This window comes from Pseudonaja textilis, chromosome 8, assembly GCF_049901715.1.
Source record: "Pseudonaja textilis isolate UNSWEBS1 chromosome 8, rPseTex1.2, whole genome shotgun sequence".
NCBI classification, from domain to species: Eukaryota; Metazoa; Chordata; class Lepidosauria; order Squamata; family Elapidae; genus Pseudonaja; species Pseudonaja textilis.
Window position 1 is genome coordinate 1,000,955 of NC_141997.1, and position 22,096 is coordinate 1,023,050.

The 22,096-nt window shown below is 37.0% G+C and overlaps 1 protein-coding gene across 7 annotated transcripts in view; it reads left to right on the plus strand.

The window, feature by feature from the left end:
* DMD (dystrophin) overlaps positions 1-22,096 on the plus strand; it is a 1,342,375-nt gene that overhangs the window by 709,084 nt on the left and 611,195 nt on the right. For all 7 annotated transcript variants that reach the window (XM_087938163.1, XM_087938162.1, XM_087938165.1 and 4 more), the window contains exons 47-49: positions 1,996-2,160; positions 12,000-12,101; positions 21,827-21,932. In XM_087938163.1, coding sequence (XP_087794289.1) covers positions 1,996-2,160; positions 12,000-12,101; positions 21,827-21,932 — 373 coding nt within the window. The remainder of the gene's footprint in view (positions 1-1,995; positions 2,161-11,999; positions 12,102-21,826; positions 21,933-22,096) is intronic.

The following is a 22,096-nucleotide window of genomic DNA, read 5'->3' on the forward strand; positions in this document are numbered from 1 at the left end:
CTGTAGCTTAGCCTCGGGGAGTCCTTATGTAGAGGCTGAAGGGGGGGGGGGGTTGCCTGGTTATTAGGAGCCTGTCTTCCTTGGCACTTCCAGCCTGGCCCTCCTTCTCTCCCTCAACTCCAGGTAGCCACACTTGGCTTGGGGAGATATGAGATGACAGGAGACCAGATTTGTGGGGGGGAGCTCCGCTTTTCTTCCATTTGAGAGGGAGCCAGTTCCCAGCAGTATTAAAACCTCTTTCCTCCCAAAGGATGAGAGAGGCCCCTCCTTTCCCTTCACTCTGCCCCACAGTTATGATAAAGCATTTACAATTTTGTTATAATTAAATAAGCAGTTATTATATACATCTACATCTACGTCTACGTCTACATCTATATCTATATCTCTTTGGTTATTCGAGTTTTCTCCTGCGTAAATTCATGATAAATAATTAGGACTGGTATGGGGCAGACAGTGGATATCTTAAATGTCTGAATAGTCAGAATACTGAATACTCGGTCTTTCACCTTAAAAGCAAGTTAGGATTAGGTATTCAATATGCTTTACTGTTTAACCTATATGCCAAACTGTCATAGTGAAGAGTGCTATAGAGATCATAAGCCATCAGCTGAAAAGACTGCAAACTGCAACTAAAATAATAAACCTCTAGGCCTTTTTCTCTGTGTTGATTGGAGAGATATATGACCAGTAATAATAAATAAATAATGATGACATCCAAGCACAGTTGCACCTGTCATACCTAGTATCCTGCATTTTAGAAAGACAGCCTTTGAAAGTCATTTTGAAATTATTTATGTAAATTTGATGTTGGTCTTTACATCACCTTCTTCCAATGAATATTATGAACTGAAAAAGTTATTAATAAATTTGTAGAGTAAAGCCTATTCACAGAAATTAAGTGATTAAATGAGCAAGTCATGAAATGAAAATTAAAAAACTAATCTATAAAAACTACATGGAATGTTTATCTTGTAAAACCTAAAAAAATAAAAGACTACAGATAAAAAAACAATGTTAGTCCAGTCTTCCTTTTTTTATTTTAGGGAAGATTATTTTTTATAGAATAGAATAAGCTGGAAGGGACCTTAGAGGTCTTCTAGTCCAGTCCCCTGCTCAAGCAGGAGAACCTATACTATTTCAGATAAGTGACTGTATAGACTTTTCCTAAAAACATCCAGTGATGGAGCACTCACAATTTCTGGAGGCAAGCTGTTCCACTGGTTAATCTTCCTCACTGTTAGGAAGTTTCTACTTAATTCCAGGTTACTTTTCTCTTTGATTAGTTTCCAGCCATTGTTTCTTGTCCTGCCCTCTGTGCTTTGGAGAATAATTTGACCCCCTCTTCTCTGTGGCAGCCCCTCAAGTACTGAAATACTACTATCATGTCCTCCTAAATCTTCTTCTCTTTAGACTAGCCAAATCCAAATTCTGAAGCCGTTCTTCAAAAAGTGATTGTTTGGCAGCCCCAGAGGGTTTTTAGATGAAATGGATTATCTGGACCCCTTTCAGTCAGGATTCAAGCCTGGTTATGGGACAGAAACAGCATTGGACACATTTGTGGATGATCTCTGATAAGAATAGAGTGGGGGTAGTGCAATCATCCTTGCTCTTCTGATTTCTCAGCAGCCTTTAATACCATTGGCTATAGTATCTTTTGGAGCAGCTGTGCAGTTCAATTTCAAGAACTGGCCATAAGTCCATATTCAGTGCCATTACAATTTCAAATGGTTACTGAATGAATGATCATTAATCATGGGTTACCTGCAAACTTCTTCTCCCACTTGCTTATGGTATCTTAGTTATCACATCATCTAAAATAGATGGATCAGAATCTGTGTGTTTATGTAAATAATAATAAAGCGCATACTCCTATGTATACATACATACATACATACTATACTATACTACTATATATAGTAAAAAAATTACAATGTTGCTATATTGTATGACTGAGTTACAGTTTTATCTTACGTATGAATTTCTGATATTTTAAAGGTATCCAAAGATCTGCCTGAGAAAGAGAAAGAAATTGAATATATGTTAAATAACTTGAATCAGTTTGAACAACAGTTAACTCAGCTAAGATTGTGGCTTACTCCCATCAAGGATCAGTTAGTACTATACAATCAAGTGGATCAGCCTGGAACTTTTGACATTAAGGTAATATTTAATTTTGATGTTTTTCTAAATATTTATCTATACATTGTGAAATTCACATCAAAATCAATTGTTTTCTTTATTTAAAAAATAGTACGAGACACAATGATGCAGTCATAAATAGTTGTTTAGTTATTTAAATGTTATGTAATTATCCATTTGTATTATTTGGTTATTTCATTTTTTATTATTAATCTTTTTTTTAAGAACAAGTTTTATTGATTTTTGAAGACAAACAAAACATAACACATAAAAGTATAAAACCTCCTTTCTAAGAATTACTTATAAATTTTAACAAGGCAAATAAAGCATTATTTTTTTAAAACATAGTTCCACATTATCACATTTCCATTTACACATATATATCTTTTCCAAATTTCTCATTATTTCTCCCTTCACTTTTGTTCAATTATATTTCTTTCTATCAAAGTTTTAGTAATTCTCAATCAGTCATAGGCACACAAAATACATAACCTAAAGCAAAACATTAAAAAAAAACCTCCTTAGTTATCATTTATACATGTCTTTTCCCAATTTTTCTCCCTTTGATTTCATTACTCCAAGATTTTATTAATTTACAATCAAACATAAATAATCGACACACAAAACATAAAACATAAAACTTCTTTTGAAAAGTGACTTGGCCCTGGGTTACATCTTTTTTGACAGACCTAAATCAAATTCATGCCCACCTTATATACCCTTCATATCTTATTAACCATTTTATATATTCTATATAACTTCTCCCATCTTTTCACTCTCTTAATTATGTTTTATTTATTTTGTCTTATTTCAAAGTCATTATGCTTATATCTTTTGTCCGTTCTTTACCAAACATCTATTTATCTCTTCTCTTTAACAAAAAATTTCCCCTGTAATCACTTTTGAAGTATGACGCCTTCCCCTAAAATAAAACTTAAAATAATACATAATTCCATCCTGATTCTGCTTAGTACATTCTACATATTAAATCTTAAAATAAAAGAATAGTAAACTTATAGTATAGTTAAATGTATAATTTCTATTCTAATTCTGATAAGTACATTGTTTTAGAATAAAAAAATAAAATACTAAGGTTATAATAACATTAAAACAATAACAAATTAAACTATAACTAAGCATTAATCATTTTACACATTCTCCTAATATTTTATTAAATATCAACATCTATCATTATTAAACATTAATATTTTATTAAATATTCCAATAAACTATTTCAAATGCAAATACTACAATACTATCTTATGCACTCTTGCAGAATCTTCTTTAATTATGCACTATCCATCATCCTTCGTCTCTAAAAAAAAATTCCTTTTTAAAATCTTGTTCTAGCCCGTGGCTTTTTTTTTCTTTTTCCCTCCCTTTCTTCTCCAATCTGGTCTTTTTGCACCCCCCCCCTCTCCTAGCCTCCCCCTTTTTAACTTCCCCTCTCTGTTGTAATTCTCTTTTCAATTGCTTTCTAACATTGTACCTTCTTTTCACCCTATTTTTCTTTTTCTTGGTTATTTTATTAAATCTTAAATTCTCATTTTTCCTTCCTCTCTTCCCATTTTCTTTCTTAGTTGAACTTTTTAGTCCATTAAAGATGGCTTCTTCCTTTTCTTCTTCTTCTTCTCCTTCTCCTTCCTCCAGTATTTGCTGGTACATAGAAACCGCCATTTCTAAAAAATGGAAGGCAGCTCCCAAGAAATCCTTGCCATTTTGTTGTCTTTCTTTTAATTTTTCATATTCCATTTTCAGTTCATCAACAGATGGTACCATTATAGGTTTTTAAAAACAACCCAGATGCTTTCAGTCTTAAAGTAATTTCCAAATGTCAGAATTATCAAACAATCCAAACAAACAAAAATTACTTCCTCTTCTTCTCTTTACCTCCAGGGGCAAAATCCCAAATGTATTTTAAAAGCCGTATTACAATTAATTGATGGTCTTGTAATCTTCAAGGCATCTCCTCCAACAAAGTCCTCTCCTTCCCACTTGTAACAAAGAGCTTATTTTCACCTTTAAAAAGCAGGTTTTTCTGTGCTCCTTTGCTTTCTCCGTAAGGAAGGGGAGTGAGCTTTCCTTCAGCACTTTCGCCGATGTAACAAATTCTTTTGGAAACAAATGTATCAATCCAAAGTCAGGTTTCCAGGGTGTTTTAAAAGTAACTTAATGTCCCGGTTCAGCCAAGAAAACTCCTTCTGGCTCTTCCTCCTGCACAATCTTATCCGATTGAAGATTTCTTTGTGGCTGCCATTGCTGACAGCCGCTCCACCGCCTCAGGAAAAAGGAGTCTAGCTGGCTGGGGAAGGGGGGTGCGATATCCCCAGACCCCTGCCCAGATCTCCTCTGTCTTCCGCTGCCCCTTCAGGGCAGCGACAACCCCCAAATCCAGTTGGATCGGGGGTACCTCGACGGCGAGCGCAGCAGGGACCCGCAGAGAAGCGGATTCCTGCCGCCGCCAAAGCCTTGCAACCGGAAGTCCATTATTAATCTTTATTACACATTTTTCAAACATTTGCACCACATTTTTGACCGTACATCAGTGTCAGTTTCTTTCCTATTTACATAGTAATACTTTCATTTTCATTTTCAATTTCTGGTATATTTCTCTAATACTTGTACATTTATATTTACCTTTTTATAATTCCTTTTATATACATTTCCTGCAACTTTTAAGTAATTTTATACATATTTTTTACTTTTCTCCTCTAGCCACTCATACCATATGTCCCAAATTATGACGTAAATTTCAGATGGCTGATATCAGAGGGAATATTGGTGACTTGGATGGAAAAAAGACATAGATTAGACACAATAGGCAAAGCAGAACAATTCTATAACCAGTACCCCCCCAAATGAGACAGAAGAGAGAAGGGAGGAAATCGATGGCAAAAAACAAGAGGAAGTGACAGTAGAGGAAAGCACACAACAGGATGAAACTGAAACAGAACTAAAAGACAGAGGGGAATGAGAAGGTGCAAGACAGAAAGAAATAAGATCAACTAGAATAACAAAACCTATTTACAAGAAAAAAATGGAAGAAGAGATCAACCTGTTATCAATTAACATAAATGGACTGAACTCATCTATAAAAAGGAAAAGGATTTTTAATAAATTAGAAAAATTGAAATTATATTTAATTTGTGGTACATATTAAAAACAATATAGTAAAGTACTAGAGTACCCCAAAATTGGGAAACTATATTTTGCATTAGCACAGCAGAAGAAAAGGAGGCTGGTTTTATATATTAAAGAAGCAATAAAGACAAATTTTTGCAGTTGAGGATGGGAGAATATTGATGGTGGAAATAACAAGGAACCAAAAACAGATATTGTTAATAGTGATAAATGCGCCTAATAACAAACAAGATGGGAAACTTCATAAGAAAATTATAGAATTGGAATATGAAAATACCTGTATGGTAGGAGACTTTTAACACAATTGTAGATATAGAACTTGACTGTAAGAGTAGTTAAAATGCGCAAAAAGATTAGAAAAACATTCCCCAAATCCTTTTTTAAAATGACAGAAGAAATAGAAATTCGAGGTGTGGAGAGAAGTGCACCCCAAGAAACATCAGTATTCATTCTATTCAAATAGGCATAAATCCTGGTCCAGAATAGAAATGGCATGGATGTCCTCAGAATTAAGAACATTTTTATAAGAGATAAAAATAGAACCTAAAGTATGGGCAGATCACAATCTGATAAAAGTTATATGGAAAGGACAAAAAAGAAAATTGAGATGGATGTTGAATCAAACAATATTGCAAGATAAAGAATTCATACAAAATATGGAAAAAGAATTGGACTTTTTTTCCAAAGAGAATAGGAAAGGAGAGACTTCATTGCAAACTGATGGGATACTGTTAAAGTGTATATTCGGGGAATAGTCATAACTTACATGGGGAAAAAAATAAAAATAAAAAACAAAATAAGAAAATATTAGAGAAAGAATACAAAAAAATAGAAACAGAATTACAGAAAGAACCACAAAAAAGAAACTAAAAAATCAAATGGATTTACTAAAACACAAAATGAATCTGTTGGAAAAAGATGAATTGGCATAAAAAAATTAAAATGCAAACCAAACTTTTTTGAAAATGCGAATAAGCCAGGAAGATGGTTGGCATATAAACTGAAAAAGGAGAGGGGGAAAATAATGCATCAATTAATAGATGAGTAAAGGATTCTTCATTACCAAAATGAGGAAAAATATATAATAAAAGAGTATTATCGGAAACTGTATGATGAGGAGAAAATATCAGAAAATAAAATACAACTATATGTGGAACAATCTGAACTTCCTAAAGTACCTGAAACTGTTAGAGTCATGTTGAATGAAATAATAACTGTGATGGAATTGACAAAAACAATTAAGAGACAAAACAGTAATAAAACACCAGGGCCTGATGGGTTACCAGCAGAACTTTATAAAAAGTTACAAGGTATATTAAGCCCCTTGATGTTGGAAGTTTATAATGAAATTCTGCTAGAAGCAAAAATACCTAACTCATGGATGGAAGCAAATATTAATCTTATTCCGAAAGATGGTTCAGATTTAATGCAGATAAAGAACTATAGGCCAATATCTTTATTGAATGCAGACTATAAAATTTACGCTTTGATAATAGCGGAGAGATTAAAAAGGTTTCTGAATGAATTTATACATCCAGATCAGAATGGATTCTTTCCAAAGAGACAGATTAAAAAAAATATGAGAATGATTTTGAATACACTGGAGTACTACGAAACACATCCTGGAAAACAAATGGCGTCGATCTTTTTAGATGCACAGAAAGAATTTGATAACATTAATTTGCAATTTATGCTATTACAACTCAAATATATGGACTTTAGGGAGAGATTTATTAATATGATTAAAGCAATATACTAATGGTTAATGGAGACATGATGGAGAGTTTTGATATAAAAAGGCACTAGGCAGGGATGTCCATTGTCCCCTCTGCTATTTATACTTACTATTTATACTGACTATTAGCCAGAAATATTTGACGAGATGAAGAACTAAAAGGAATGGAAATAAAAAAGGAAACTACAAGCTACAGGCAGTTGCAAACAACCTGGTCTTTATATTAGAAGACTGTCAGATCCGTGTATCTGTCATTTCTTCAATGGAAGAAGAAAAGCGGGGGAGACTGATAAAGAAACCCTTCTTGATGTAACCTGAATATATTTAATCTTATATCGAATTTGTATAACCTACACATGATACAATGGAGAGATGAAACACAGATGGCCGGAACCTATCACCTCTGAGAGAGACAGCCAGGAGATGAAGAGACCATAAAAATTCCACAGTGAGATGTGTCCTGGGAAACTCTGAAAAAGATCATTCTAAAAAGGGGGTGGGGGGAATTAACATGTTGGCTCTTTGTTTTACTAAATACACATCAGGATAAGGGGAGGGGTTTTAAACTCCCTTATCTATCTCTGCATGCCTGAGAGACCTTAGACACTGCTTTTGACCCCTATATGAATTGTCTCATCTCAATAAAGGATTCCTTTTGATACATTTTGATATGTCTTCAGAAGTTCATTCTAGTTGATTGAATGGGAAAAGTTCTGTAGCCTGACAAAGACCCATTGGAAACTAGACTGAAGCTAATTAAAAAGATAGAATAGCATGGGAAGTTGTTGGATTAAAAATAAACAAAGACAACATAAAGATTTTGGTTAAAGATACACAAAAAAGAGTGTTGATGGAAAGAATTAATATGCAGATAGTCAAAAAAGTGAAGTATTTAGGAATACAGTTAACAGCAAAATGTGTAACAATTAAAGAGGTTAATTATATGAAACTGATGCAACAAATTAAATTAGACATGGAGAAATGGAAAGATTTGTAACTGTCATTAACAGGAAGAATAGCTTCTATAAAAATGAATATTCTCCCAAGGCTATTATACCTATTTCAACCAATTCCAATAAAAGTGTGGGGGGAAATATTTTGAGTAATTAAATAAGATAATATTAAGATATATTTGGTCAGAGAAGAAAGCAAGAATAGGTTTGAAAATGCTGCAAGACTCCAAAAAAAGAGGGGGCTTTGGACTGCTGGGTTGGGAACTGTACTACCAGGCCTTGCTATTAACTTGGGTGAAAGAATGGATTAATTTGAGACGTAAAAAACTATTACATTTAGAAGGGCATGACCTTCAATAGGTTGGCATGCTTTCCAAAATGGAAGCATTGATACATCCTAATGTTGGAATGAAATCAAACATCTGGTTCATATTACCATATGTGATGGACATGTCCACAAGTTAAAAAATATTGGTGTCATGTTAGGGAATATTACTGGCGATAAGTGCCAGTAATGGAACATTTATATAAGTTCTCTTTGTAAGAGACTGACATTGTTAATCTATAGTTTATCTGCCAAATATGTTCCCACTGGTCTAAGTTAATAGTGTGGCACACATTTTTAGCCCAAATTATCATGCATTCTTTGATGGTTTCCTCCTTCATTTTATAATCCAATAGATACTTGTAAATTTTACTGATTTTTTCCCCCTTCCATATTTTATCTAAGTCTTTCTGGGTTGTGTAAAAGCCAAATTGTTGTTTATCCTTACTGTAATGTGCTTGCACTTGCAGATAGGGCCACCATCCTCTCAGTTCCCTGAAGTTGTAATTGGTTCCTAGTTTTTAATTCCTCTTTTTCATTTAGCAAATCACTATAGTTTATCATTTTGGTACAATCCAGAACATTGGGATGTATTACTGCTTCTATTGTTGATAATCATAATGGCACCTTTACATAATGATTCCTTTTTATTTTTTCCCATGTATTTAACAAGGCATCTCTCACCCAATGTCTTTGAAAGTATGAGTGGTATTTACTCTTTCCATCCCAGATAAACGCATGCCTGCCAAGTTGTAGGTTAAAACCCTCTAAAGTTAGTATCCTTCTTTAAAGATTTATCCAATCTTTAAATCATGTGGCTATTGCCACCTGATAATATAATTCAAACTCTGGAAGACCAAAACCTTCTTTCTTTCTAGTATCTTGTAATAATTTGTATTTTAACCTGGCTTTTTTCTTCTGCCATATAAATTTTGAAATTTGTTTGTTTAAATCTTTAAAGAATTTTTTCCCCTAACTTGACTGGCACCGTCTGGAACAGGAATAGCAACGTTGGTAAGACATTCATCTTTATTATTGCAATCCGCCCTAACAAGGACAGTTGTATCCTGGCCCAATTATCTAAATATTTTAATATTTATCAATTTATCATAATTATCCTTTTTGATTGAGGAACCCTTAGCTGTCAACCAGATCCTGAGGTATCTTACTTTATTTACTACCTGCACAGCTAATGTGTTTGCTAATTCTTCATTTTGTTTTTTTGTGCAGTTTTTTATTAATTTGATTTTTTCTCTATTAATTTTCAGCCCAGCCACCTTTCCAAATTCTTCTATTTTATGCTTATTTCTTTTGGGCCTTCCATTATGAATACCATATCGTTGGTGAAGGCTTGGAGTTTACACTCCTCTTTTTTAATATTTAGTCCAGGGGTGTCCAACCTTTCACCTTCCCTGGGCCACATTAGAAGAAGAAAATTTGGTTTGGGCCGCACATAAAATAAAATAACAGTAACGATACCTGATCATCCAAAAAAACCATAGAAAACATAGTTAACATATTAAATTTATTTGGAAATGAAGTTAGTGAGATGTTTTTATTATTTATTATTTATTAAAATTATTTATTTTTTATCACGGTTTTTTTATCACTGTTTATTTTCCGGCAAATTTTGCAGGTGGGGGAAAAGAAAGTCGCCGCCTCACGCCTACCTCTCCTCCTGCAAATGGCCTGGCTGGATGAGGCAGGACTGGAAGGCAGAAGCAGCAGCAGCGGTGGGGGCAGCGGCGGCGGGGGCAGAAGCAGCGGTGGTGGCGGGGGCAGAAGCGGCAGCAGTGGTGGGGGCAGCAGCAGCGGTGGCAGGGGCAGAAGCGGTGGCGGCGGGGGCAGAAGTGGCGGCGGCGGGGGCAGAAGCGGCAGCGGTGGCGGCAGCTGCGGCGGTGGCGGCAACAGGAGGTGGCGCTCTGACAGCGCCCACCTTTTCTGTTGCTGCTTGGCATGGTGCTTGCCTCACCCCACCTCGCGCCTGCCTCTCCTCCTCCTCCTCTCTGGCTCTGGCACGAAGGTTGGGGTGGGCACTGGGCCACATTACGAGGCGACCTGGGCCGCATTCGGCCCACGGGCCGCGGGTTGGACAAGCCTGATTTAGTCCTTTGATATCTTGGTTCTGTCGTATTTGTGTCAATAATACCTCTTCTGCTAATATGTACAACAATGGGGCCAGGGGACATCCTTGCCTCACCCCCTTACTTATCTCTAAGTATCCATAATTTCTCCATTCATTATTATTTTTGCTGTTTCTGTCTTATAGATTGTTTTGATAAATCCCAGAAAGTTTTTGCCAAATTTCATGCTGATCATTTGATTGATAAGAAATCTCCAATTCAAATTATCGAAGGCCTTCTGCACATCTAGGAACATCAGTGCCATTGGTCTATTTGGGTACATTTCATAGAATTCTAAAACGTCCAAAATTATCCTTCTATTGGTCTTCATCTGCCAATGCGGAAGAAACCCATTCTGGTCAGGATGGATGATTTTACTTAATATCCTTTTTAGCCTCTCAGACATTATCATAGCTAGCATCTTGTAATCCACATTTAAAAGGGAAATTGGTCTATAGTTCCGTATTTGTTGTGGGTCTGTCTGTTCTTTATGAATAAGCGTTATATATGCCTCTATCCATGATTTCAGTATTTTGGCGCATTCAAGCGCTTCATTGTACAAATCCGCCATTAGCTCCTCCAGTATTTCCTAAAATTCTTTGTAAAATTCTGATGGAATGCCATCCGGGCCAGGGGGCTTATTTATTTTCTATTTCCCAATTGCATTTCTAATTTCTTTTATAGAAATTTTTTCATTTAAAATGTCTTTTTCTTCATCAGCTATTTCTGGTAGATTTTTCCCTTTAAGATATTGATTAATAAGCTCTTCCGTGATTTCTTCCAGAATCCAGAAATATTTCTACTGGGCATTCTACCAGAAAAGTATGATAAAGAGACTATATACTTGATTTTACATGTACTAACTGCAGCTAGAATTGTATATGCTCGTGTGATAAGATCATGACAGATGGGAAGGTAATTAAGAAAATATTAGAATGTGCAAAAATGGATAGCTTTCTATTAAGAACAAAGAAGAATCTAAATACTTTTTGACATGGGACTTATTTTATCGATGGCTAGACAATAAAAACAGAAGTTAGAAAAAAAGGGACAAAAAGGCTAAGTGTTAAAATGGAAATTTGTTAAAATGGACAAACAAAATATTGTTATTACAGTATTAATGTTATTGTGATGCATGTTATTGTAAACACCTTGATTATAATTGCCTAAAAATAATTGTACCCAGACAACACACTGTTCAAATATTATATTAGTAAAACAAATAAAAATTGTAAAAAAATTATTTAAAAAGATATGTTTTTAGCTAAGAAAATATTAGTTGATGTAAGAGTCTTTGGTCATCTCTGAAAAGTCTGCTTTATGCAATATTTTAAAAAATATATCTTATTTCATGTATGAATTTTATTTTGATTTAGTTCTGTAACATTCAGTCACTGAGACATAGGGACTGTTGTTGCTTCAGTTTTTTTAAAAAAAATCTTTTTGCTAAACACTTTTTATTACTACTTATAACAAGAAACTAATCTATCCAGAATACAACATCTTGGGGAATTTCAAACTATGCTTTTTTTAATTGTTCAGAATACAGCTAATCTGCCCTACTTTTGTTTTTGTTTTTTCAGGGAATTGAAGCAACTGTAAAATGTAAACAGCCAGATGTGGAAGGAATTTTGTCTAAAGGGCGTCATTTATATAAAGAAAAACCAGCTACTCAACTAGTAATGGTAACGAAACAATCTTAGTAATACTCATTACTGCATGATACTTGTCCTTGATGTGATCTGTTTGAAACTATTAAAAATTCAGAGCCCGTGACACTACAAAGAAATAAAAATTATGCTTTCAGTAAAATTATTTATTAATTTCTTAAATTAAAAACTTGTTTGACTTTGGTGGGTCAAAAGTAAAGTAAAATTCTATAATATGAGCATCACAGAAGACAAAAAAGTGATATATATACTCTTTGGATACTATGTGAAAGAAATAGGAAAGAATTCCATTTATTAGGGAATTAGGGAATATTAGGGAATTTAGGAAGGAAAAGAGATGTCCTTTCTATTTATATTTATCTTTTCCGTCCTAAATTTCTTCATATGCCAATAAACAGAAACAGTTAGTGGACTTTATATGGAAAGGGGGAAAAGTAAAGGTTATATTTTTATACCACAACTATTGCCAAATTTATTTATTTTTTGTGGCCCTTCTGTTCCACTCTAATATTATCAAACTTGACAAAAGTCTGCATGCTTTCTGGAGGTGGGGCTGACATCACTGCAACATCCACGGGGCTCCATGGGATCACGCTGAATTCAACCTGCTAGGAGGTTCCAAGGGACTGAAGTTACCCTGGAGGAGTGATGAAAATAGACAGGACACTCTGGACTTCCGGTTTGCAAGGCTTCGGCAGCAGCAGGGATTTGCAATTCTGTGCGATCCCTGCTGCGCTTGCTGCTGAGGTGCCCCCGATCCAGGTGGATTTGGGGAATATAGCTGCCCTGTAGAGGCAGCTGAAGACAGGGGGGATCCGGACAGGGTTTTGGGGGTGTTGCAGACCCCCTCCCCAGCCAGCAAAACCCCCTTTTCCCAAGGCGGTGGAGTGGCGGTCAGCAATGGTCACCACAAAGAAGGCTGCAGCTGGATAAGAAAGTGCAGGAGGAAGAAAGTGAAAGTTTTTTCTTTGGCTGAGCTGGGACAAAGAGGAGCCCTTAAAACCTGGAATTTGCCTTTCTATTGCTATATTGTTCCCAGAAAGACTGTGTAAGCGGCAGTAGAAAGTGAAAGTGAAAGTTATTTCTTTTCACTCTCCTTCCCTACGGAAGTAGCTGATGGAAATCTGGAAAACCTGCTTGGGCTAAGAAGGTAAATAAACCTAAAAATTAAAGCCAAGGGGATAAAAGATTTTGGAACATTGGAATTAAAAATTAAAAGTTTATTGCTATAAGTGGAAAGGAAGAGGTAAAAAAAATTATTCTAAGACTTTATTGAAGAAGACTGCTTGAAGTTTATAAGATTAGAAATTAATGACAATAAGGCTTCTAAAAAATTATTTTGAAATGGTCTAATTGAATTTCACCCCAGGAGGAAGGGGGAAAAAACAAAAAGAAGAAGAAGAAAGTGTTAATGGAACAGTCTGCTTTGTTTTGGATTGCTTTGTGACTTTGTGACTTTTGGGGAACTATTTCTTGAAAGACTAGAAACATTTGGGTTGCTCTTTTAAATAATAATAATAATAATAAAAATGCCATCATCTGTTCAAGAATTACAAACGGAATTTCAAAAGCTACAACAAGATAAACAAGAAGGCAAGGACTCTCTTGGATCTATCTTTTGTTTTTTGGAAATGGTGATTTCTACTTACCAAGAAATAAAAGAACAAGAGGGTTGGGATGAAGAAGGAGAAGCCATCTTTAATGGACAATACATTCAAGAGGAAGTATTTAATGGACAAAAAATCATAGCTGAAAAGAATAAGGGGGGAAAGAAAATGCAGAATTCAGAACCTAAAAAAGCAACCAAGAAAGGGGAAAATAAGATGAAAAATCAATACAATGCCAGAAAGCAACAGAAAAGAGAAACACTACAGAGAGGGAAAATCAAAAAAGTGGAATTTGAGAGATGGGGAGGGGGGGGGGGTAAAAAGACTAGAATTGATAAGAAAGGAAGGGAAAAAGGGAAGAGAAGCCATAAAGGTTTAAAACAAGATATTAAAAAAAAAAATTTTCAGAGACAAAGGGTAAATTATAATTTAATATATGATTCTGCAAAAGTATATAAGATTGTATTGTAGATATTAGTACTTGAAATTGAGTTAGAAAATTGAATTACGAGTTAATAATGTATTAAAGGGAATATACAAAATGTTTAAAAGTAAGAGTTTATTTCTCTACGGAATATTGTTTTGATTATACTATAAATTCAATCCCTTTTTTATTGTTGTTTCACTATTTCAAAATGTAATACTTTGTGCTAAGCAGAACCAGTATGGAAAGTATGTATTATTTCAAGTGTCAAATTTAGGGGAAAGATAAAAAGTTGTCATACTTCAACCAGTGATTACAGGAGAAATATTGTATTAGAAAGTAAAGATAAATAGATAATTGAAGAGAACAGACAAAAGATACAAGTATAATTATTTAAAATGAGATGAAATAAATATAATAGAATTATGAGAGTGAATAGAGGAGAGAAAATATATAGAAAATACAGAATGTTAATTAAGATATGAAACAGTATATTAAGTGAGTATGAATTTGATTTATGTCTGCATAAAAAGAGGTAACCCGGGGTAAGCCGCTTTCCAAAAGAAGTTTTAGGTGTTTATGTTTTGTGTTTTGTATGTCTACGTTTGAATTAATAAAATTTTAGAAGAATGTAAGAAGAATGCTGGAAGAGAATAATGAAATTGTAAATAAGACAGATGGATATAAAAAATGTATACAATCTAAAGTAAAAGAAATATAATTTGAATAAATAGAAGGAAAGGGAGTAATAAAGAGAAGTTGGGATAAGATATGAAGTTGAATAGATAAGGTAAATATATATATTAAATTGTGTTTATATGGAAATGTGATAATTTGGAATTATTCTGTCTTTAAATAAGATGTCTTATTGGTTTTTTCAGAAAAAGATCTCTTATGTTATTATACCCTATGCTTTGTTTGTCTGTATATTGTTTTGTAAAATTAATAAAGTTTGTTTAAAAAAAAAAAGAAAATAGACAGGACACTCTGTCGATCACAAGGAGATAGCAAACTCCTTGTTTGATCTGGAGGAAGCTCTCAAGCCAGCGGGAAGAAAAAGATGGCCATTGCATGCCTGACCGAAACTGTGGCAGCCGATCAAGGAAGAAGCATAGAAATTGAGGAACAGTGTGATTGATTTGGGTGAGACTTTTCTAACTTGAATAAGCTTTTCCCTAAAGTAAGTTTGGTGAAAGTGGGACTCATAGAAGAGGAGGTGGAATTGTTTGTTTTCCACCCTCCAAGAATAGTGGCAAACAAGCTTGAGAGCTATTTATAAAACTGGAAATAGAGAAAAGCAATTTGTCCAGAAAGAGAAAGAAGTTTAAAAGCTAAGAAAGTCAGACTGGGGACTCTAACTACATAATAAACTATATTGAAAACTTTTTGGAATATGAATTTTGACCCCTGGTACTTTTGAAATGCTTTGGATCAGATAATATAATTGAAGCTAATGAGAGAGAAAGGAGAGAAATAGAACAACAGTGACAATGTTTTCTGTGGAGAAAACACAGAGAAGTGAAAGTTGTGAAAGCATGACCTTGAAAGTCTGTTGAAGATAAGCTTGTTTTTTTTACAAATAACACCTGCTCCATAAAACTGTATGGGACAGCAGAGACAGAGAGTGAAACACTGTAACCTTTTAAAAGTGTAGCTCTTGGACTTATATGAAAACTAAACAGACAAAGTAAACAGAAATAGCAAGGAAGTTTTGTTTCTCTTTTCTTTTCCTGGCTTTTTGATCTTCCCTGCTGGAGACTTATGAGTCTGTGTGATTGAACTTTGGGGCTTGGTGGGCCTAAGTGGATTACAAGAGAAGAAAAGATTAGTGTTCAAAGACACTGAAGACAACAAGCAATCTTTTTTGTTGGCTTACAATAATAAAAAGTGTGGAAATACTTGGAGACTGAAAAAAAGAAATTGGTGGGAGCTTGAGGAAATGTTGGAATAATAGTTGAGCTATCTTGAAGATTTTAAGAACATTCAAAATTACTAGCACTTCAAATTTAAGTAAATGAGGGGGATAATGCATCTGCAGCAGCAGCAGCTGCAGCATCCACTTCAGCAAGTTAAAAATCTTTTGATAGCATATTACAGCAGGAAAAAGTGAACACGATGTAGTGGAATTAAAATTAATGCTTCAAACAGTTCAAAAAGCTACAATAAATTTTTTTGAAGATATGAAGGAAAGAATGGAAAAGATGGATGATAAAATGGAAAATATTCAACAAATAATAACTAAAAATGAACAACAGATCCAGAAAATAGAAGAGAAATCAGAACAAACAGAGAAAAGAGTGGAAAATATGGATAATAATAGCAATTACATTGGAGATGGATGAAGCTGAATACTTCTTGAAGTTCCAGAATATCGAAGAAGAGAAAGGAGAAAACCTTGCAGAGATAATGGCAGAACTATTGGCAAAGGCTCTGGAGATAGACAAGCAGGAGATGCTGTCTGAGATGGATGAAATATTTAGAGTATATACAAGATTTGCATCAAGAAATAAACTTCCCAGAGAAGTACATGTGAGATTTACTAAGAAGGCAATAAGAATGGAAATACTTCAAAGATGACCCATTGAAATACAAAGGGAGAGAAATAGTAATTTTGAAACAGATCCCTAGAAAAGTAAGAGATATGACAAAACAATACCATGTTTTGACAACACAGTTAATTAAACATGAAGTAAATTTCAGATGGCGATACCCGAGGGAATACTAGTGACCTGGATGGAACAAAGATATAGACTGGATAGCATAAAGAAATCAGAGCAATGATGAGCAATTTGGATCATATGAGGAAAAAAGAAAGAGAGAAGAAGTAGATGATAAAAAACAAGAGGAAGCATCAAGAGGAGGGAATGCACAACAAAAAGATGAAACAGAACTAAAGGAAAAAGCAGAATGAGTAGGTATAAAGATAAAAGATCAGAGAGAAAAAAGAGTGACTAGAACAAGAGCTAGCTACAAGTAAAAATTTGGAAGAAAAATATAATTATTGTCAAGTAACATAAATGGACTGAATTCTCCTATGAAAAGGAAAAGGACTTTTAACAAATTTAAAAAGCTAAAACTAGATTTAATTTGTCTTCAAGAGGTCCACATTAAAAAAGCAATATAATAAACTATTGGAATATTCTAAAATTGGGAAATTATATGTTTCACTAGCACAGCAAAAGAAAAGAGGTGTGGCCTTATATATTAAATAAACAAATGCTAGACAAATCTTTCCAGATGAAGAAAGGAGAATTTTGATGGTGGAGGTAACAACGGTGGAGGTAACTATAAGCGGATACTTTTAGTAGCAATATATGCACCAAATAATAAACAAGAAATTTTTTATGAAAAATTACACAAAAAAATTACAGAATTGGAATATGAAAATATTTGTGTGGTAGGAGACTTTGACATAATTGTAGAGGTAGAACTTGATGATAAAAGCAGTAAAATAAGCAAAAAAGCTAGAAAATACTTCCAAAGACTTTTTTTCAAAATGGTGGAAGAAACAGGTATTCAAGATGTATGAAGGGAGATAAATCTTATGGATGTTACTGGAGTTAAAGTCAAATGTTCAAGAAATAGAAATAGAGGCAAGTGTTTGGGCAGATCACAATCCAGTGAGAGTTAATTGGAAAGGACAAAAGAAAAAATGGAAATGGGCAATGAATCAATCAATATTAAAAGATAAGGAATTTATACAAACTATGGAAAGAGAAATGGACTTTCCCCCCCAAAGAGAATAGGAAATAAACTTGTAAAACTTTCTTGTGAAACTTGTGAAATGTATGGGATACTGCTAAGGCATATATTAGGGGATTAGCTATAACCTATACTATTTACTATTTATATTAACATTGGAAGTGTTAGACCAGATAAAGAAATTAAAGGTATGGAGATAAGAAAGGAAGTGTATAAGTTACAGGTATTTACAGATGAATTGGTTTTTATTCTGGAGGATCCATGAGAAATTGGACTTAAATTAATTTAAAAAATGGAAGAATATGGGGAAATTGCAGAATTGAAAATAAAAATTAAACTAAAATATTAATCAAAAATATTACAGATACCCAGAAAAAAACACTGACAAGGAAGATAGGAATACAGATAGCTAAGAAAGCTAAATATTTAGGAATCCAATTAATGGCAAGGTGTGTAATGATTAAAGAAGTTTGGGAATTGTACTATGAGGCTTCGATACTTACTTGGGTGAAAGAATGGATTGGCTTGAGGAACAAAAGACTATTGACCTTGGAGGGACATGATCTTCAACTGGGTTGGCATGCTTTTTTATGGTATGGAAAAAATAAAATACAAAGCTATTTCCGAAGACATTATATTAGGAATGCACTATTATTAGTATGGGAGAAAATTAAAGAACAACACTATTTGAAAATACCAGTCTAGTTCTCCACAATGGAAGCATTGATTTACCCAAATGTTATTGATATGCAGAATATTACCAGATATCAAGATATTTCGAATGAAGAGGGAACTTAAAACAAACAGGAACTGAGTGATCAAGGGATTGAGATAACATGGGGGTCGTATCTGCAGAAACAATCTAGATATGAGAAGGATGTCATAATGTATGGTTTCCATAAAGAACTAACAGAAATAGATCATTTGTTAACAGGGACAGATGAAAAATTAATAAAGAGAATAAATAGCTATTTATTAAATATTAAGATGGAAGATGAAGAAGTGAAAGAGACAATAATAGTATCGAGTGGGATTCTACCGGTTGGGACCAGTTCGGTAGAACCTGTTGTTATGATTCTTGGTAGTTTGGAGAACCAGTAAATTGGGCCCCTGGCTGGCCCTGCCTCTCTCTGCCCGCTTCTCTGCTCCCTGCCCAGTCCGCTTCTCTGATCCCTGCCCAGTCAGTCCTTATCGCACATGTGTGACATTGTGCACATGCGCAACAATAACTGATTGCATTCCTCCCCCACTCACCCCGCCCCTCCTTATCTCAGCCATGTGCCATCACTGCCAGCCCAGCCACCAGCCATTACTGTCTGCCTTCCACCATCTGATCTGTGATCTCCCTAGGTGAGTGAGACTCTGCAAGCCTCGGTCACCTACATGCCACTGCTGCCACGAGCCCCAGTTGAATCCCAACTCCTGGGCCAGCCTAGGCTGCCACCACCATGCCACTGTCACTGACTTTGTCCTTGCCGCCACTGCTGCCACAAGCCCCAGTCAACTCCCAATTCCAGCCCCGGCCTGGCCTAGCCCACTACCACTGTGCCACCACCGCCGCCCTCACCCTTTATGCCACCGCCACCACAAGTCCCGGTCAACTCCTAATTCTAGTCCCAGGTCATCCTAGGCCACCACCACCCCACTGCTGCCACCCTTGCCCTTGCCTCCACAAGCCCTGGTTGACTTCTGATTCCATTCCCGGGCCAGCCTAGGCCACCACTGTAGCACCACTGCCATCCTTGCCCTTGCCACCAACATTGCCACAACCCCCAGTTGACTTCTGATTCCAGTCCTGGGCCAGCCTAGGCCACCACCTCCATGCCACTGGCACCTCCCTCGCTGCCACCGCTGCCACAAGTCCCAGTCGACTCTTGATTCCAGTCCCGGGCCGGCCTAGGCCACTATTGTCACACCACCGCTGCCACCCTCACCCTTGCCGCCACTGCTGCCATAAGTCGTGGTTGAGGCCAGACTCCCGGGCTGGCCTAGGCCGCCACTGCCATGCCTCTGCCACCCTCAGCGCTCATGGCCTAGCTAGCTGCTCCCCCACTGTCCCTGTCTGCCTTGCTTAGCCACTAGCACCACGGCTCCATCCCATGTGGCACTTGCAGCCTAGCAAGCTTCTCCCCCCCACTATCCCCAGCCTCCAGCTTGCCTGGTTTGCTGGTGGCAGAGAGCAAGGCGAGCCAAGGCTGACCCATCATGGCTTGGGTCCCCAGCAGCCTGTATCTTGCCCCCCGACCTTGATTCTCTGCAGCTGCTGGGTCTTGCCTGCTGGGGCGGGGGTGGGGGAGTGACACTATGCCGCCTGTATCGCCTCTTTGCCTGCCACCCCTTCCCTCTGCCGCCTGCTGGTCCGCGCGCTTTGGCTGAATGCAGGCCACCACTGTGAGAATGGTGTGAATCAAGCCTTGCCAGTGCTGATCTTCCTTCCCCGCCATCAGCCTTATCCACTAGCCCATGAAGCTCACACTGTTCTCACAGTGGCGGCCCGCACTTGGCTAAAACACTCAGCCCAGCAAGGGAGGAGCGATGGCAAAGGGGCAATGTGGGCAGCATAGCCTCGTGCTTCTTGGTTGCCTCCTGCACCCCCGCCCTAGCAGGCAAGGCCCAGCAGCTGCAGAGAATTGGAGCAAGGGATGAGATGTGGACTGGTGGGTAGCCCAGTGGCGATGGCTCTGCCCTGTCTGGCTCACCTTTCCCCTCTGCCACCAGCCATGGGAGGAAGATAAGTTTTGCAGGCAGTTGGGAAAGCCAAACCGCTGCCTAGCCCAGAGCTGCTGGTGGGAGGGGCGAGGCTGCAGAGCATGCCTTGCTTGAAGTTCCCAGCCCTTTCCTTTCCCCAAAAGAGGGAAGGGAGGAAGTCCCACCCGTGGCCCCTTTGTTGGACCCAGAACCTTGCCTGCCGGCTTTTCCGGGCAGTGCAGGACCAGGTATGAACAGACAATTGCACTCAGTCTCTGGGACTCTGGGAGATTGGCCAGGAAGAACCATTGTAACGAGCTTCACTGCTGGGTGCTTGAACAGTACTTCATTGGAAGTGTGTGTGTGTGTGTGTGTGTGTGTGTGTGTGTGTGTGTGTGTTTCAGGTGGGTCTCCTAGCTTTAGAAGGAGAGAGGGAAGGATGAAGGGGATAGAGAGAGAGAGAAGAAAAGAGAAAGAGAGAGGGAAAGGGAGAGGGAGAGAGAGAGGAAGAGAAAGAGGGAAGAAATGAGAGAGAAAGAGAGAGAGAAAGAGGGAAAAAGAGAGAGAAAGTGAGAAAAAGAGAAAGACAGAAGGAAGAGACAAGAAAGAAAAGAAAGAGGGAGAGAGAGAAAGAAAAAAAGGAAAGAAAGGAAGAGAAACAAAGAAAAGGGATAGACCAGTGGTTCCCAAAGTGGGAGTTACTGTCCCCTGGTGGGGGAATGCCTTAGGGGGCGCTAAGAGGCAAGGGGGCCAGCAGGGGGCACTAAGAGGCAGCAGGGGGGTGCTGGAGGTGGGATTCTACTGGTTCATTACTGTTCCCGTTCGTTTGGAGAACCAGTAAAACAGGCCCCTGGCTGCCCCTGCTCCTCTTTGCCCGCTCCTCTGTTCCCTGCCCAGTCAATCCTTATTGCAAATGCATGACATTGTGTGCATGTGCAACAATCACTGGCAGCCACAGCAGCGCATTGGAGAAGCGGAGCAAGCAAAGCCAGAGGTTGGTAATTTTCGCTCCAAAAAACATCCAGATGCTGTATGTTTTTTTCAGTGCAACTGGAGTCCAGCTTTGCTTTGTTTCTCCAATGCTTCACCGCCACCGCATTCTAGGCACCAGCCATGCAGGCTCATCCCATTGACTGCTGCATCACTCTGCTCGGACTTGCTTGGTGCAGTTGGCTCATGAACCTGCGGGGCCAGCGCCTAGAATGCAGCCACAGCAGCATGTTGGAAAAGCAGAGCAAAGCCAGAGGTCAGTAATTTTCGCTGCAAAAAATCTCCAGCCACCGTGTGTTTTTTAGACTTAAATATTTGTTTTCTTTCAGAAAAAAATGGAGGATTTAAACACTGACTGGAAAACAGTAAATCATTTAATCCAAGCACGAAAAGAAAAGCCAGGGTCTGCAGTTCCAGTTGAATCTTTTGGGGCTGGTAAGTATCTAATAATTTAAAACGTTCACAGGTAAAAGTTAATCCAGTGTATTAAGTTAATGCTGCTGTAATTATAATAATAATAACTCTGACATCTTAATATGCTCTATATCATTAACATTACAACTATATTTTGATTAAAACAAATGAAATTAAAGCAGTAT